The following is a 19,152-nucleotide window of genomic DNA, read 5'->3' on the forward strand; positions in this document are numbered from 1 at the left end:
CCCGTTACTAGCGACTAAAATACCATAAGTCCTAAGAGTGTGTCTAACTGCGTTGAGAATGCAGCAGGCGGAAGGCGGGTCCCGCTATGCCATTTGCCCAGCGCCAGCTGGAGAGAAAGAAAGAAAGGCGCAGAGGGAGACTCCTGCCAACTTAGACCTTCTTGTATTGTCCAGGTCACTGACGATTGATCAGAGACCCGCATGAAGCGCCCAGGGCCACTACCCGCGCTGCCGAACTGAGCTGCTCTTCTCGGACGCGGCTTTCCGGAGGATGCGCCCGGTAGACCCATCCGTTGCAGATGCGGAGGAGCCTTCCCTTCCTCTCTGACCACTTGTCATGACCAAATCTAACCTTCGAAACAACATTTGCCCTCACTTCCCAGGCAGCCATACAAATAGGCTCCCGGCTGGAGATGAGCGTGTGATGACGTGAGGAGAGGGCTTCAAACCTTCTACTACTCGGGCTGGGTCAGGGGGCTAGGAAGAGCAGGGGAGAGGGAACAGGAAGAGAGAGCGCCTGGAAGGCTGGTTGAGCCAGCTAGAAGAGTAGCCGCAGGGTCGCAAGCTCTCGTGGGAACTGCTGCAGCTTCCAGGCAGGTCAGAGCTGTTCTCACACCGCTGCCTCTCACCCTCTCCCGCTCCCTGCTACTCTCTAGAGATGTCCGTGGGCTCTCCCCAGCAATATTTCCAGCCTGTATCCGGTTACAGCCAGGCGGCGCGCTCCCGCACGCTGGAGCGCCGGGCGCCCGCAGGACGCCCTCTCCTCTGTGCCCGCTTTCCCCTCTTTGCCCTGCTGCTACAGCTTCTCCGCCACCTCCGCCCTCACCAGCTCCAGCTCTGAGAGAAGCCACACAGCCGCGGCCAGCGCTAGCAGCCCGGAGTCACGCACAGCAGTGGGCGCCAGAGCATACCTAGCACTCGGTAGGGGGCGTCCTGGGGCGGAGAGTGAAAGGGCAGGTGGTATATAAAGGTGTGGGAGTCGCCCAGCCAGAAGCCTGCGCTTCTCACTTGAGTATTCCCCGCTTAGCCCCATTCGGGCCAGCGCCTGGTGAGCTAGCCCATCTGTGGCATCCGCTGTCGCCTCCTCTTTGCACCTCCTCGCCGACCCCTCCCTCCCGGGACCTGCATCCCGTTCCGCCAATCAGCGCCGGACTGCCTCTTCCCACGTGATCCCGGGCGGGCTAAAGACCTGCTGCTTCCCAAACGCCAGAGGGATGCGGGCGGCAGAGCGCGAGAGGCGGCTGCTAGGCTGCGGGGCGTTTTGACTTTCCCTCCACCCTGCCTCCTTGGGCTTCTCTCCTCTGCCCCTGGACTCCTGTCTCCTGCTCCCCCGTCATCCCAGAGCCCCCTCCTTATGGCAGTAGCTTCCCACGTCTCCAACGTTGCTTCTCAGTGGACGACCCTCTTGCTGCCGGGGCTAAACCGGGTCCCTGGATGTTGCTGAAACTCCTGAGATCATGCGCGGGTTTGGCTGCTGCTTCGCCATCAGGTGCCACTGCCACCGCCGCTGCTTCTGCTGCCGCCGTCCGCGGGATGCTCAGTAGTCCACTGCCCGGCCGCCGCGATAGTGTGTTCTTCGGAAGCCGTTTGCTGCTGCAGAGTTGCGCGAACTAGTCATGATGCTGTGGGAGTCCCCGCGGCAGTGCAGCAGCTGGACACTTTGCGAGGGCTTTTGCTGGTTGCTGCTGCTGCCGGTGATGCTACTCATCGTAGCCCGCCCGGTGAAGCTTGCGGCTTTCCCTACCTCCTTAAGTGACTGCCAAACACCCACTGGCTGGAACTGCTCTGGTAAGTACAGAACCCCAGTCCCCGACCCCCTAATCTCGTAGAGAAAACGCGCGTTTTCAGCACAGACCAGCCTACCCTCTCGCGACTTCCCAGCCCCTCACCTCCTACTACCCCCGACCCCTGAGACAACCTACCTCCACCCAGAGGAGCACAGAGAACTGTTCCAGGCCGCTAAGGAAGGCGGGGTGGGGGGTGGGTGGGTGGGGTCTGGGGTAGGCAGAAAGTGCAGGTGTAGACGTTTGCATCCTTGCACTTAAATTGGGACTGCGAAGATTTTGAGAAATATTAAGCGAGTTGGTTTTGTGGATTCACTGAAAAGAGCACCAGTCCTTGGGAAAACACTAAAACGGAACCTTCTCTATCATAAAGAAAAAAAGTCTAGCTAGAACGAGCTAGAAATAACTTTATGAGAAAGAACGAATGAAAAAGCAATAAATCAAATGGGGACTGAAGAGAAACACTGATTCCTGGCAAAAGTGCAATGAGGGTACACTGGTCTTGCATTCAAGACCAGGTTACACTGATTCTAAAGGAGCTTGGGTTTCAAGAGATTCAAAATTCTGTCTCTGTCTCTGTCTCTGTCTCTCTGTCTCTGTCTCTCTGTCTCTGTCTCTGTCTCTCTGTCTCTCTGTCTCTCTGTCTCTCTCTCTCTCTCTCTCGCTCTCTCTGTCTCATCCTCCGTCTCTCCTTGACTGCAAAAGACGTTGTTTTGACAGTCTACAGATACCTCTCTCTCGCCTCCCCAAGCTCCTAGATGGTAGAGGGAAGTTAAGAAAAGAATCATTCGTAAGTCTCCCAACCCGGGGTAGGCATGATCAAGGCCGGCCAGGCTCACGCGCAACCGGGCAAAGAACTGAACCGATCCCATTGGGCGCTGACTCCTCCATTTCTGGGCAGACTTCCTTGGAGTGGATCAGTCGCTCTTCTTGTTCTCTTGGGTCCCTTCAGAGTCTGAACGCCAGAGCTTGGCAGGCTTTGCTCTGCTGAAGGCTCCTCATAAAATAGGGCCGGCGGATGAGAGTTACTGCACTCTGAGGTGGCTTCGCATTTCATTATGACAGCCTTTAGTATACAGGGCTGGATTGTGGTGTGGTTTCATTGGCATTTTAAACTCCATTAACACGCCTGGGTATTGTCCCCTAGCTCTGTTCTGTTCTAGTTTTAGCAAATGTGTATATAATTTTTCATTTTCTGTAAATATAATCCTGCTGTAGTTAAATCTGGCTCTAAATTAAGTGGCTTTCAAGAGATGTATGTGAGCTCAAGGGTATGTAACTTTGGAGAGGAGGTAATGACCAACTAACTTATAGGATGAAAAAGATATGCAATCCTGGGTTGTTAGTGATGTACATTCCACGAGGAAAATTATTATACATCATTGTAGTTGTTCTTTTTAAATACAAGTTCACGATTTGCAACCCTATTAGATTTGGGTCAATAAATTGCCTTTGTTCTGTTTGTGACAATTTCTAAATTTGGTATTTTTATAAAAGTCAAAATGCTTTTGGTAACTTACTCATGGTTCATGCATGCATGTATATTTTTTCAGAAAGACTAATTTCTACTTTGCAGGTTCCTAATCACTTTTTAGGTGCTTTATCATAGGAATATTACAAACCTGCAAAATCACTTGTTTGAAATGTTGATAGCTTTGTAGCGCAACATGACTGGTTTCCTTCATCCCTAACTATAGTATTGTTTGAGGAAATAACTAACTTAAATGTGAAATTAAGGTTGGCAGTGAAGAAATTTATTATTAGCCAGATATCTTAATGGGATCTGAAGAAACTAAAGAGAATGAACTGGTTTTCCAAGCAGATTGTCAAGAACCTGGCATCCCACCCCCACCCTGTTAACTCAGAGGTGATCAATCTTCATTTGAGACAGACAGACCATCACAGAAAACACTGTGCCTGTTTATCTTTATTATTGGGGCTTTGTTTCCCCTTTGTCTGGAGAAATTCCAAATAAGGGGTTATTTCACACTGTAAAGCAAAATAATGATTAAAGATGGAGAAATGATAAAATGCATCTGGAGACCATCACCAGCTCTTTTCTAAAATGTGGAGTTTGGGGGTCATAAACTATAGTTCACTTTTCGAGGAAAAATAAAAAAGCTAGGAAGCAAGTGTTAAGCATTCATTTAGTACTACCAGTATTAACCAAAGCTAAAAGAAAATAGCACCATCAAAAAAGGATATTGAAAGAGAATTGACTAGAAAGGAACCGTGAAAAAAAAGAAACAAATATTGATCGCTTAACTAGATATTTTAGGTTATCAGTAGAGAATGACCTTGTAATACAGCTGTGGTTGTTGGAATTAAAATTTAGGATAATTCTTTTAAAGCTTAAAGATACTACTTAAAAAAAAATAAAATGTATAACACTTTTTAATGACTGGAGTGTTCTCTTTAAATTTGAGGTTATGATGACAGAGAAAATGATCTCTTCCTTTGTGACACCAACACCTGTAAATTTGATGGGGAATGTTTAAGAATTGGAGACACTGTGACTTGCGTCTGTCAGTTCAAGGTAAGAAGTCTGATATTTACATCTTCTAATTCATTAACTAGACTATAAAGCAACGATTTCTCTTTATAACCCTTTATAATCACTTGGCAATTTATAACTAGACAAGCTAACATGAAAGCTGGCACCAAGCAGAGTATTGGTGAGAGAGCCAGCTGATGTCAAGAAGGCATAGCTTTTTGGAGAAATGCATATGCCACAGTTACAAATGTCATTGAGATAGAAACTTTCAGGTTGTTCCTTTGGTGTGTCAAAGGAAAATTATGTTTCTTTGTCTCTTCTGACATGCATTTTAGAAGTCAACTACTGGGGAGAATAGTCAACTGTTGGTGGATAAAAAGTGGATCTCTACTTTTGTTCTTTTTGATTGGGGCTATCTTTTGATCATATTGCTCTCTGTTTTAATGGTCTTGGGTTTTATTATCCTAGTAATCTGTTTAAGTTTTTAAATGAACTTTTTAATGTGAGTTCAAAACTACTGTGCTAGTTTTGGAAATCACATAATTTGTTAATATATGTGAACATTTCATGGGTGCCACATTCAATTATACCTGAATCTCTGAGAAATCCAAAAGAGCACAAATAGCCACAAGTCATTTCATAAATATAAGAAAGATGCACTTTGCCTCATTTAAAAAATATAAATAAAAAGAGAGATTGTAGGACTTTTATCCTCAGAACTAGACCTTTATTAACTATTGAAGATAAAACACTTAAATGTCATTGTTATTATCATCTAACACATGCTTTCTACCATGTAAATTATAAACCTTCATTTCTATCAAAATGTTTATATGACCATATATATCTTCAAATATAATAGATGTCCTACCAATGTCTTATATTCACTTTTGAGTGTTACTGAATTACTTTTTTAAATATACATGATATCTAATATGAGATCAGGGAAAACTTTTCTAAGATTATAAGCAAAACTAAAAAAAAAATTTTTTAAAGGCTATAGAACAAATGAAAACAAACTCAAATTCAGGTGTAAATATTTGTTACAGTATGTGATATTTAGAGTTATTGATGAAATTTAAATATTTCAGATTGAATTAAATTTCCAGTGAGAGAGATAATTTACATTTAAAGATAGCTCCACTGGCTTACAGATAAGCTAAAAACTTCTTGACCATTATTTTCTTTCTAAGAAAAGCAATAAAACAACTGACACTTGTAAAATGTACCACCTCCTGGTGGGTAAGTATTGCTATGATCATACTACGGTCTTTTAGACCATTCTATAGTGTTAGAAACATAGTCTTTCATATTTAATATGCATGTGACACCAACCTCTAAGTTCTCCAACAACACTAAACAATGTAATTATGTTCTTTCAGTGAACAACATGAGAGAGATGGAGCATGAGAACTCTTTGATTCATACTTTCCTCAAATGTTAAAAGGGAAAATACAGTTGGATAAATCATTAAGTAAACTCTCAGAGGATATTGTGGATTTTTCCCCTTTCAATTTGCGATTGCCATATATTTCTCTTATTTTCATAACCAGGGGTAGACATAAGAAGTAAACTAATAAAGTGTAAAATGAATCAAGAAGATTGTTCTTCACATTGGAAGCCATAATCCTAACAAGATTTTGCCAATAGAGAATAAAAAAGAAATTCACAAAATTCTAAATGAATGCATGTTACTTAAAAGGAAATGCATAATTTTCTTGTTAAAAGAATGGTGTTCAATTTTCAGGTCCCACAAAGGATTTTAGTAAAACTTTTATCAACAAAGATATTTGTGTTTTTCATGGGTTAGTCAACAAGTCACATTTGTCATTAATTTAAATAATTGTTGAGTGTAAGAGATGGGGGAGCAATGACTGCAATTTTGAATAAGAAACTAAAATGTAAATTTTTTTTCTTTAGAAGTATTTTAAGTAACATTTTAAGTTTATTACTAGATTACTAGTGCTATTAGTTTGTGCTTTGCAATAGGTCAGTCTATCGGGAGAAAATAAACATTTCCCTAGTGGAAAATTTATACTCTGTACATACAAAAAACCTAGAGCGGCTGAATTAGGTTAAAGATCAAAGAAAATGTACAAGTTGTAGAAGAATAATGGGATACTTTAGGCTAAGAATTTCTTGATTCGATCCTTTCTAATATTTTTCAATGAATTCGAGTTGTTTTTTTTTTTTTAATTCCCTGTTATCTGATGAAAAAAGAGAGGTCCTGAAATTCTATTTTCCTATAGACTAGTTTAAACAACCTGAGGTCATAATTCTTTCGTTCAAATAGGATGCAAACTATGAGTCTTCTGGCTGAGAGACAAATTTCAAAGAGAAATGGGTGTATGTGTATATAATCTATAATTTTTTCCAGTTTGGATTATTACTAGAGCACTAAAATGAACATGTAGTTGCCTTCACCTCTTTTAGATAATTTAAAATAAACTTATTCTACCCTTCAAATATATTATAGTAGTTCCCCCTTATTCTCAAGGAGATAGTCTCAAGATCCCCAGTGGATGCCTAAAACCACGGATAGTACTGAACCATATAGATACTATGTCTTTTCCTATGTATATACATACCTCTGATAAAGTTTAATTTATAAATTAGGCACAGTAAAAGATTAAAAACAGTAAGTAATAATAAAATAGAGAAATTATAACAATATACTATAATAAAAGTTATGTTAATGTGTTCTCTCTCACAAAATATTTATTGCACTGTATTCACCTTTTCACTTAAAGGAAGTACTTTATGGCTTCTCTTTGGCATACCTGAATTCCCAGCATTGCTCTTGCATTTTGGAGCCATTATTAAGTAAAATAAAGGTTATTTGAACACAAGCAATACTAGGACAGTCAATCTGATAACCAAGATGGCTAAGTGACTAATAGGCAGTGTACTTAGCATGGGGCTGCTGGACAAAGGAGTGATGGTGAGATGGAGTAAGTTGGCATGAGATTTCATCACTCTACTCAGAAAGGCACACAATTTAAAAATTATGAATTGTTTATTTCTGGAATTTTCAGTTTATTAATTTTTGAACTGCTGTTGACTGCTGGTAACTGAAACCATGAATATCTCATTTCTCACAACTGAGTGAGATAATGATTTTTTTCTGCTTTTAAAGATGATGAAATTAAGGCCTGTAAATATAAGTAACTTACTATTAAGTGGTGATCCCAAAGCAAGAATCTAGGTCCTTTGACACCAAATCTAGGTCCTTTGACAGGCAAATAAAAACATCACTAATAACTACAAAAGTACAAATTTATGGTGGAGAACTCTTAATATCAAAAAACTAGTACAACTAGTTCTTAGTTGATGATGATATGAGTTCCAGAAATGGCCTGCAACCTCATGCACTCTACTTTCCAATCTGTATACCAAATGGTATGTGGTCAATCTGGTAAATCATTTGCGGGGATGAAAATTTAGAGGCAATTAATGAAGGTGGATGAATGGATAGATGGATGAATGAATGGATGTATGAAAGGAGGAAGGCAGGAAGGAAAGAAAAGAGACATGTAGTTATTTGTAGATGGCACTAGCCATACAATAATTATCAATTTATAATTTGAAAATATGATGAAGCTTTATGTGCTTTGGGTATCATTTGGTTCAAATAATAAATGTTTTTATTTAAAAAGCCATGCTTTAGTTTGCAGTTGTTCCAGTAACTGGGACTGCATAACAAATTGTCCAGAACTTGGTGGCTCGAAACAATGAACATTATTTTGCTCATGAATCTGTAATTGTACATGGATTAATGGAACAGCTCATCTCTGCTCCGCTTGGCATTAGCTGAGGTGGGGGAGGGAACTCAAAGGTTTGGTTCTGTACTCATCTCAGGGTTCTTACTCATATGTCTGACTGTCAGCTGGAAACTTTGGTCCTCCATGTGGATCTCTCTGTATGGGCTTGTTTGGGCTTCTTCATAGCACAGTGACTGTTTCAAGGGCAAGCATCCAAAGAGAAAGAGCCAGGTAGAGACTATATCCTTTCATGATCCAGTCACGAAAGTCACAGAATTACATTTACCATAGTCATGGCCCACTCAAAATAGAAAACTTTTTCCATATAAAGAAATGTAGTCATAAGAAGTAAAAGTTACCTATAGAATGATCAAAAGATTGGGAAATATGCAGGTTTTTTATCTTTTTCTTTTTTTGGAAGAGAAACATACCATATTCTAAGCCATTATTCCTAAGCCTTTGACAACTGGGAATATAGCAGAATTCACTTAACATCTGTGGAGCACCTTATATGTGCCAGACTCTAGAGAAGGTGCCGACAATATATAAAAGTTATGTATAGCTTCTGGATGCTGAAATCTCAGCTAAATGAAATCCTTATTAACCAAACAAGCAATAAATCATATGAAAAACTTCTCACATAAATATTTTTTGTTCATTTAAAGCAAAATTAATTCCATTTATTCTAGAATGTCAAGTCATTGATGACCATGTGGCATGTAGTTGCTTTCTTAAGCAATGTGGACTTTTTTGAACAAAATTATTCTACTGAAAAACACACATTTGGAAAATAAAATTAAGATTTTTAAAGCATCTTAAGAAAAATAGAATCACTTTTCCCTGAGAGGAAGTTTATACAACACATACATTTATGGGCCTAACCATCTGGGTGTTAGTGTTGTTTTTTCTCTTACCAGCCAACTATGTGGCCTTCAGCAAGTCAGTTAACATCTGAATATGTCACTTGATCTGAAACTGAGCAGTATCATGATTACCACTAAAAACTATTTTCAACAATTTGGTACATTTTAATGTAGTAGTTAGCCTATTTCCATGCTAATGTTATCCTGTTTTACTTTATTTTTCTAATTTTAGACATGCATGTTTTAGTGTCAATGTTAGATGGTGACTCTGCTAGTTAAAATACATATCATGAAAGGCAAATAATTTATATTTTTTAAATAAATGAATATTGCAAAGTATTTTAAAAACATTATTCTCTTAATCCTCCCAAATGCCCCAGTTAACCATTTCAAGTAGAGAAATGAGCTATATTTATAGTTGTTATATTTAGTTGTTGAGTGATACGCATAAGATCCTACACCAAGGCAGTGAGAGAAATGGGAAAACCTAAGATCAGACTTCCTCCACTCTTGGGCCTTAATGATTTAGAGCATGCTTCCTCTGTGTGTTATTCATATTAATGAGTGCAAGTCATGGTACTAAGGGCCAAAAATGTCGTGCTGATAATCTACAGTTAAGCTTTTCAGCTCCATACAAATCTCCCTTTTGGCTTGTATGGAACTTGGCAGCTCTGTTTTTAGCACTGTTCACATTTGGCTTACTGCATCCTTCAGAAATGGCATATGAGCACTTTATCAGTTTATTTGATATTTTAAGATGCATTTCAGCATTGTGTACTAGCACTTGACAGAGATAATAAATACTTCCCACTCCTCATTCCCCATCCACTGACTACATCTGAGTAATCTGCAAAAGTGGATGAGAAGGATAAATAGAACAATTCTAGGAATCAGAGTGAAGAAAATGTGGACCCAAATAATCTACACACAAAGTATTATAACCAGGGTTGGAGACTGAAATTAAAAGGTAACCAGAGATAAGAATGCTAGGACCCAAGCATGAGAAGTTAACCAGTCCAGTCATCCATACTAATTACGACTACTGAAAGGGTTAGCAAGTCTACTGACTATAATATGTTACCAACTGTTTACTTCTTTATGGGCTCTCCTCCATGTGCTCAGATACCAATTTAGTGTTAGTGGGTCCTCATAAATCATCCCTACATTCTCTTATCCCTGAACTTGAACATAGCACATTTGTCAAGCACCTATCACCTGCCTCCCTGGCCATGATTCTGACATGAGTACCAGCCCCATTTATCCGATGTCTCCTTAGCACTGCTCATTGGAAAATTCAGCTCTTACTGTCATTTTACTATTGCTTTTTTTTCTTCAGTAATCATGAAGATGTTTGGTCCTATGGTAGGTCAATTTTCAGATGTAAGTTAAAAAAATCTATATTTCTATATCTGTATCATCTATATCTAATCTATATCCACATCTATATTTATATCTACACCTACACCTACATCTATATCTATATTTATCTATGAATTTTCATATATATGAATATGGAAATCATGTGGAAGGCTGCCCTTACACAGATATCCCCTGATCAGAAGTGAATTGCCTATTGAGTTAAAGAATCCTCATTAATGAAAAGCTCCAATCAAGACACTTTTTAAAATATAGTATAACTATTGAAAAGAATTATTGTATAGAGAACTTCAAGAACATCTGAATTCGAAATTGTAGAAATAAAGAAAATTTCTAAAATATATTATTTAAAATATTTAAGTATTTTAATCATATTTAAATAATTTCTAAATAGATATGATTTAATATCTAAATCCTCATGTTAGCAGTTATGGTGATCATAATACTAGTGTCATAGAGTTTAGATTTACTATTGAGAGAAAAGTACATCATTATAAGTAAAAATATATTTTAGTTTTTCATTAATAGATGCAAAGTAGGGCTCGTAAAATGACTTTCATTTCAGAGACCATTGACTTATACCATTTATAAATTGTTAGGATGATTAAGCCATTATTACATAAAGGCAAAGAACAAGAGTTAAATGGTTGATTGGAAAGAAGAAAGTATAGATACTGTAAGAAAATAGAATGAAAAAATAAATTTCAGGTTTATATCATCAGATTATAACCTTACTGAGAATTTCCTCTTTTGTTGCATAAATCTTGAGTCAAATTTAACTTATGATAGAGCTTTAGTTTATTATCATATATATTAAAACTCTCCTAGACACCTCACTAGATCATTGGTTTATTTTATGTGTTATGAATTTACAACACATCAAAAATTCAAGTATTTTAATAAGAAGACAGAAAATTATTTTCACATACATGTGTATATATGATTTGCTCTACTTAGTTTCTGGCATAGGTGAGTATTTATAAATAATCATCTTCATCATTACATTTCTTATAACTAAACAATGAAGTGCATCTGTAGTAGTAATCATGAGATAATCATATCTCTGGCATAATTAGCAGGTATAGGACACAGCCAAGTATCTCTAATGCCTTAGACCGTGATTATATTATGATGAGCATACCCTGCAGGTTGCCTAATTTTCATACTTTTTTGTAATGAGGTTTTAAAATGAATTTTTCTCTTTATAAAATATGTTAACAGTAATACTTCTGAATAATCAATGAAGTTTACATATGGTTCAGTGGTTGATTTTTCCCCGTTTTCCAGTCTGTTTCTTTCTACACTGTATCTTTATCAATATCTCATTATCTAAAGATATAAGGAAAACTAATTAGTAATCCAAATGTCTTATCCAAGTATTCAGAAATTTGTAAAGATTAAAATTCAGCAGCGAAAAAACATGCAAAGAAGTAACTGAGTTTTCTGGCATTTCAGCTATATACTTCTGCTCTCCAAACGCAGATAAACATTACCTATTTCTGAATAACTTGAATATTATAGCATGGTTTAATTTTTTCCCTCCAAGCCAGATGGGCCATATATCAGAAAAACAGTATTAAGTAATACTGATATATTTGTTGCTATTTCTTTTAGTATTGCTTGTTTGATCACTTTGCTGAAATTGCCTGATCAATTTAGCTTTTTCCCTCCGTCTGAATGACTGGTTGGCTGACTTGACATTGCTTTTGTACATTTTTTAATGATGCCCTTGCAGAGTCAAAGGCTTAATGGATACAGTGAGGATCACCGAAAACAAAGACCCGTGCTTTTTTTTTGTAAATGATTAGTTCTGTTCAAGAACTCAGAGATTTGCAGACTCCAGTACTAACCAAAGGCTTACATCTGTGTGTTCCCCAGTGCAACAATGACTACGTGCCTGTGTGTGGTTCCAATGGAGAGAGCTACCAGAATGAGTGTTACCTGCGGCAGGCTGCCTGCAAACATCAGAGTGAGATACTTGTGGTGTCTGAAGGATCATGTGCCACAGGTGTGTATGTGATCTTGAAGACTCTCTGAAACCTTCTGAGCGGGGTCTGAATCTAAAAACCATGTCTTGCTTCTCCTGTTATCGCCAAATAAATAATTCAAACTATTAGCTAGACAAGCCTCTTATTCTTTTGTACAAAGCATGCATTATTCTTATTCTATGTCTTTTTGCATTTCAAGTCACTTCTGGAAAAGAGAAAATCTACCATAAGGATGTTGGTAGATTTTAATATATATGTTACTTAATGAAGTGCAGGCAGTTGAATAATATAATTAGATCTCTAGATTAACCATCCAGGTGTCAAATATATAGAAACCTATCTATGCATGGATACAGTTTGTTTGTGTGTTTATTTTGAACAGTAACATTGTCTGTTAAAGGGCAGCCTTGCATATTTGGGTTTGAAAGTCAAGAGGTGGCTAACCTTAGCAGCTTTACAAAATGCTCCTTACCATTTAGTAGATTATTTTGAAGAATGTTTTTTGCTGCACCTTCTAATGACATCTGCGCTTTCTGACAGTCGGTCTGGGATTCCACAAAGCTTTTTAATTATATTAGTTGCATTGAACAAAGTATAATATGCGGAAAAGTAAGGGAAAAGCTCTTTAGCTTTTCAGGTTTCACTTTTGTGTACGGTGGTTGTCAGAGCTAAAGAGCATTACAAGCAGAAAAAACAATCAAACAAACAAAAAACAAGATGAACAAAGCCTAACTTGATAAAGCAGTGCTTTAAAATGAAACCAAGTTTTCGGGTTAGGCATGAGACATTAAAATCACATATATTAAAGAAACTTTAGTGTCTCATGATAGTTGTCCTTAATGGCAAATAGTATCTTTCTGGAAAATCATAATTTCAGAGGAATTGGATGATATAAGCATATTCGGGAAAAATAATGATGATATAAAATATAAACTTCCTTCAAAAATAGAAATAAAGAATAGGGAAAATCTGTTTTATTGAAAAGTACCTCTTAGATAACAGGTATTTCTATTCTAGGAAATTATGTTAAAAGTTGATGTGAATCATGCCTAAGACAAAGTGGTAAAAGAGCACAGAGAAAGTCTCATATTTTTCATAAGATTATCGTACGCCTTTGATTGTAAGTAATTGATAATGTTCCAAGTTGTGACTACCAAAGTTTCTAAGAATTAGCAGAAGAGAGGTAGAGGAAATGGTTTCCCTAGTCATATCTATTTATTCTTTATGGACAACGATGCAGGCTTTCTGGCTTTGGTTTTAGTTTTTAAGTAGCTTTTTGCTCCTACATGGTTTTTTTCATGATGTTGTGAATGTCCTTTCTGGAAGGGTGATCATAAGACAAGCTGGACTGGTTCTCCACTTGCTTCTTATTTGACAGAACAAACAGATCATTGTTGCTTGATCTGTGAGTGAGAAGTAATAAGTGAAAGTGACAGTAGGAAGTGAGTTATTGCACCATCTTTCCCAGTAGGAAAGGAGGAAGACCAGCCTGCTACTCTCATAGTAAGGATGGGGAAAATAGAAAGACAGTGAGCAATTTAATTACAAAAGTTCAATCTACCATATCTAATGAACAAAAAATGAAAAATGACACATTAGGACAAATGGAATAGGAAAAAAAAAAGAGAAAGAAAAGAACCTCTGACTCATGGAAACCAGGAATGATGTGGGCAAATACCAGAGACAACAAAGAAAAGGATTTGCCTATTCATATAGGATATTGTCTATCTCTAACAATAGCCAAGTGAGAATCAGTGGGCAGTACTCATAAGCAGTCATGAAGTTATAATTATGGCTAAAAATGTTTGGTAGCAAAATCTCTCTTTCTTGTCAACCTCAAAGTTCTTGTCAGCACATACAATTGCATTTTTCTGATTCATTCAGATTTTTCCATTCCAGTCCCTAATGTGTTGGTTATAGTATAAAAAGAAATACTTAACCAAGTAGAAAATTTAATCACAATTGAGTAATCCATCCCTAGCTCATTCACAGATTTAAATTTCTTCAGGATTTAATTACTAAGCCAGTACTGAATGCATCTTCCATTGACTTGTAAATCTAAAAGTTTTTTGGCCTGAATAATGATGGAGGGACCAAAGTAATTTTGATTAACCAGGTCTGACTGTAAATAAATTGGAGCTCTGACTTCTGATTTAAAAAAGATTCTTCTTCTTTTCTTCATATATTTTCCACTTATTTTTTTAATGCTGTTTGACACTGAGTGGAGGTGGCAAGTTGTGATCTTCAGGAAGAAAAAGCAATAGAAGATACAGCTCTATATTTTTATTTAATTGAACTGAAACATATTTTTGTGTCCAAAAATCATTTTCTATTGGGCAGTCTGGTCAAAAACCTCACTGTCAACTTCTTTTTTTTTTTTTTTTTTTTTGGGCAGTCTGGTCAAAAACCTCACTGTCAACTTCTTTTTTTTTTTTTTTTTTTGCCTTATAAGAAATGCATTGACGACGAACCCAGATTCAGGTCCAATAACATGACTTGTTTTCTTAGGTGTTTCTGTCTCATTAATAAGATTTTTGTATGTTACTTACCTCTGTTTTGCCAGGGTGGCTCATTTATAGTAGAAATCATTAGAGCTTTCCATTACTTTTTCATAATGATGCCATGGAATTAAGTGACTGTTTTTTCAATCTATCTCTCTTTCTTCCCTAGCTACTTAATCTGGGTCAAATCAAACACAAATTATCTTAAGAACCATGGTGCATGAATTTTTAGAAACATACATGGGAACACAAACTGAATACTACTGCCACTTTCTTGATTTTCCCTAGCCATATCTTTTTATTCGAAACCTATGAGTAAATAAGCAAGATGTTCACTCAAAATTTTATTTATTATGTTCCAGACAAAGGTTTAAGCATTGAAAATATGTTAGTGTGCAGTAAGCTTCAAAATAGTTCAATGAAATAGACGTTACTATACCCATTGAATAGAAGACGGATAAGCTTAGGAAGATTGAATAACATTCCTAATGTCGTCATCCAGTGAGTAATGATTTAATGTTTGAAGCTTGGCATCTTTAACCTTTTATGCATTTCCTCTAATATGCATGTAAATATAGAAAGCTGAACTAGACATGGACCTTGATTTTAAAAAAGTTTACAGTCTTAAGTGAGAAAGGAAAAAGAAACTATATGCATTCAACTAAAGCACAGGTAGAATATATTAGTACAATTATTAGTGTTATAATAGTACAACCTGTTATTAGCACCTAATCATTGTAAGTAATACTGAATAAAACTTTCAAGTTAATTCAAATAAAGTCAGTTAACATTTTAGCCTTGAAGGTATACAAAAAGGAGACTTGATACATTGACTATTCGAGCATTGCCCTGTCCAAAAGTAATGGTGCCAAGGCGTGATTTTCAGTTCAGTTGAAGGACTGTTCTCCTATTATGGAGATGAGTGCATTAGCCTTTCTTGATCTGTTATCATTAAATAGTCAGGTCATATGATTAAAATCTTTATTTTATTCTACATTTACTAAGAATGTTTTTATTATAAATTGTTTTACCAATTAGCTTATCTTTAAGGAAAGGATATAATGGCCCAGAGACGTAAGCCTTACTCATATTAGCAATTAATAAAAGACTTGATATTCTTACTTAATACAGTGTTAATCCTGTAAATTTAGTAAATATGAGTCTCTGCCAAGGCTTGTAATTCAAACCACTGCTCCTTCATGGCAGTGCTAATGCCTAACATGATGACAAGGGAGACTATTGGAGAATAATCGATTCTTCCACATGTGCCAGGCTTCTGTGGATTTTCATATACCATGCCTCTTTCTATGCAGTACCACTCAATAAAGTGTCATGGTGGCAAACAAGTAGAAGTAATGTTTTATTTTAATTGGACTAAAACATCAAACACAAGTTTACAGAAGTGACAGTCGATACAATTCTTGAACCCTGGTTAGCTTTCAGTGTGACACGAAGGCATAGCAGACAGAGAAAACCAGTATTAGTCTTATTTCTCAGTATAAGGTAGATAATATAGAACCATATGTATTTAGAATGCAAAGGAATGGGGAGGTAGAGGGAAGATGATGTCTACACTTAACAGGTGGAAGCAGATGGAAACTTAATGGGCTTGACTCCAGCTAGAAAACTGGATATTTCTGGGTACTGAGTTCTCAGAAATAAACATCTCTGACCAGTTGTAATTATGTAGGAGGGAGGGGAGAGAGAAAATGGAGAAAGAGAAATGCAGAAGGGAGATTATTGTTTTTTTTTTTTTTTATTCTGCCACCATCACCTAGGGTATATTCAATTTAAAGCACAAAGACAAAGCAAATCTCACTCTTCTACTGGTTTCAAAAACAAAAGATGCTTTTGGTGGTAGATATATTTATCCACAATTGTGGTATTTGAAAAATATATTAACAGTTATAAAAAGATGTTTATTTTTAAACTGTTTTTCTCTTTGTGCATGTGCGATTTACAAGAATGTAAGCCTTAATTATGAGTTTATTTGTTGCATGTCTTAGACTGTTTAATTTCTAAATCTCACTGATTGTTATAAGCATCTTATTTTCAATTTCTTTTGTTACTAGAACCAAATTTATTCTGATTAAAATAAAAATATGAGAGATTTTACATAATCAAGTTAGGAATTATTTTAAAGCTAGATGACTCTTCATAAAGTTTAAATATGAAAATAATAGAGAATTTATTTTATAAGTAATGCTATGTAAATTAAATTGATATCAATACATATTTTAGATTAAATATCAGTAATTTTCTCAATTATTTTATTGTCTCAATGAAGAAAATAATTATGAACTAAAAAAACAGTTACGAATAGTTTTTGAATATGTTTTTCAAGCAAAAACAAAGTATTTCTTTTTCTTTTTGCAGATGCAGGATCCGGATCTGGAGATGGAGGTAGGAGTTGCCTTTTTGTATTTGACGACTTACATGAGGACATTATTTATGGATATATATTTGCCATTATAAGTATCTGAGAGAAAGTCACATTTTGCATTTTAGGAGAGGAGAAAACAAACAATATCATTCTCCTTATTAAGGAAATGTATGTACCATGCAAATTATTTGATATATTTATGAATCATACTTAAGAACTCGGTCTTTATCTAATCTTCCTTGTTTATTTATTTGTTTGTGTCTGAGTTATCTTTGAGATAAATGTGCATGTTAAAACTTCTTAATAGAAGATTTCAAGCATATTTGACAGGGCAGAAAGAACTCATGAGGAAATTATTTAAATACTAGGTTTTTTATAATATTGCCCTCAATTACCAGATATTAATATTAATATATGCATAACTATCCTGTAAACAAGGTCTTAATTATCAAATTAATAATTTCAAACTGAAGGAGCTTAAACTATGAGAGAATATGATATTTATAACTTAAACTTCATGTATCAGTTGGAAACTCCTTTCTTTTATTTTTTTCTTCTTATTCTTCCTTTCAATTACAGGTGCTTTATAGTAACTTGGAAAAAAATCAAGTTCTCAAAAAATAATTGCTTTAGAAAAAAACAAGCATATAACTCATTTATTTCTGAATTCTATTTTTTAAAATAGTTATTCTGAAAGTTGTGGTAATGAGTATTTACTTTTAGTAACATAAACTTTTTTAAATCAGAAGCCAAACAGTTTTAATTGAATTACTTTTATTTCAGTCTTTGTGTTACTTTGCTCTGCAATGATAATGGTTTTAATTATCTTTAAAATTTTTATTGTATTATAAGTTGCCAAAAAAGCTTAATAACTTGAACCAAAAAACCTAGTTTTAGAATGACCTGGACAATTCCATTTCACATAGTCATTGAATTGTACATGAAATATATTTGACTCACTACCTGTGCTATACAGAGGACGGACTTGCCTCTGTGTTCTGATGGAGTATCTATGACCAGGGTATCAGAGGAGCCAGAATCAGTTTCTTTTGAATTAACTAGAAGTGATTGAATTACCTGTGATTGTTTGGTTAATCCAACAGTCCTAGCTAGTGATTTTGTTCTAACTACTGATCGCTATAGGATATATTCTCAATAATGTGTACTTAATTAATAATTGGGGTATCTTTGCAAGCACTTTGGGTGCTTAATGGTTATTTTTCTAATTTATTTTAATGAAGGTGAATATAATTACCAACTGGAGTGCATTGATCTGTATAGTGCTGTGAACAAATTTATTTGCAAAAACACTTATACATCATAAATGATATCATTAAACCCCAAGTCCAAAATCACTGTAAAATACATCATTTTTTACTTTTTTTTAGATTGTTCTATATTTTTAAATGAATGAATATTACCTTAGCAATAACAATTAGATCTGATTATTTAGAAAATAAGGTTAATCCATTTGCGTAAGAACATGTGTTTACTGCATTTGAGGGAACATTTTTGCTATGATATAAAAGGGATAGAAAGGTTTCATAAAATTTATATTAACTTACCAGTATACATTTTTTAGAGAGTTTTAAAATCTTTAACTATCGATTTATTCAGATGAAAAAATTTAAAGGGCTAACTTTATTTAGGTAAAACATGTTTACTATGTCTCTAACATGATCTGCAAATGTGCATTCATTCATAAAGGTAATTTGTAGGGCAATATGAAACAAAAATCTTAAAGGCTTGCTTTTCCCAGTTCAGTAACTATATCTTCTTTTAGTGCTTAAGAAAACTCATTAACACAAATAATAATTTTGTATTATTAGTTTTGAACCTAAGACCTGCTATTTATGGAATTCTGTCTTCAAACAAAAATGTTTAGTTGGAAAGGCATCTACATCAAATAACCTTTATTGGATAGACTCAGAGTTGAAAAAGTTTATGATAAACTATAATTACCTATATATGCGTCCTATAGGAAGATAATGTGTGGTAATG

General features: G+C 35.8%; 1 protein-coding gene across 1 annotated transcript in view; it reads left to right on the top strand.

Annotated features, from left to right (window-relative positions):
* The first annotated feature begins 450 nt into the window (after positions 1-450).
* The window catches only part of TMEFF2 (transmembrane protein with EGF like and two follistatin like domains 2), a 218,205-nt gene continuing 199,503 nt past the window's right edge, over positions 451-19,152 (top strand). The window contains exons 1-4 of the mRNA XM_011355848.2: positions 451-1,788; positions 4,211-4,320; positions 12,158-12,287; positions 17,145-17,171. Coding sequence (XP_011354150.1) covers positions 1,617-1,788; positions 4,211-4,320; positions 12,158-12,287; positions 17,145-17,171 — 439 coding nt within the window. The 5' untranslated portion in view covers positions 451-1,616. The remainder of the gene's footprint in view (positions 1,789-4,210; positions 4,321-12,157; positions 12,288-17,144; positions 17,172-19,152) is intronic.

The sequence above is a fragment of the Pteropus vampyrus genome, unplaced genomic scaffold (genome assembly GCF_000151845.1).
Source record: "Pteropus vampyrus isolate Shadow unplaced genomic scaffold, Pvam_2.0 Scaffold2, whole genome shotgun sequence".
NCBI classification, from domain to species: domain Eukaryota; kingdom Metazoa; phylum Chordata; class Mammalia; order Chiroptera; family Pteropodidae; genus Pteropus; species Pteropus vampyrus.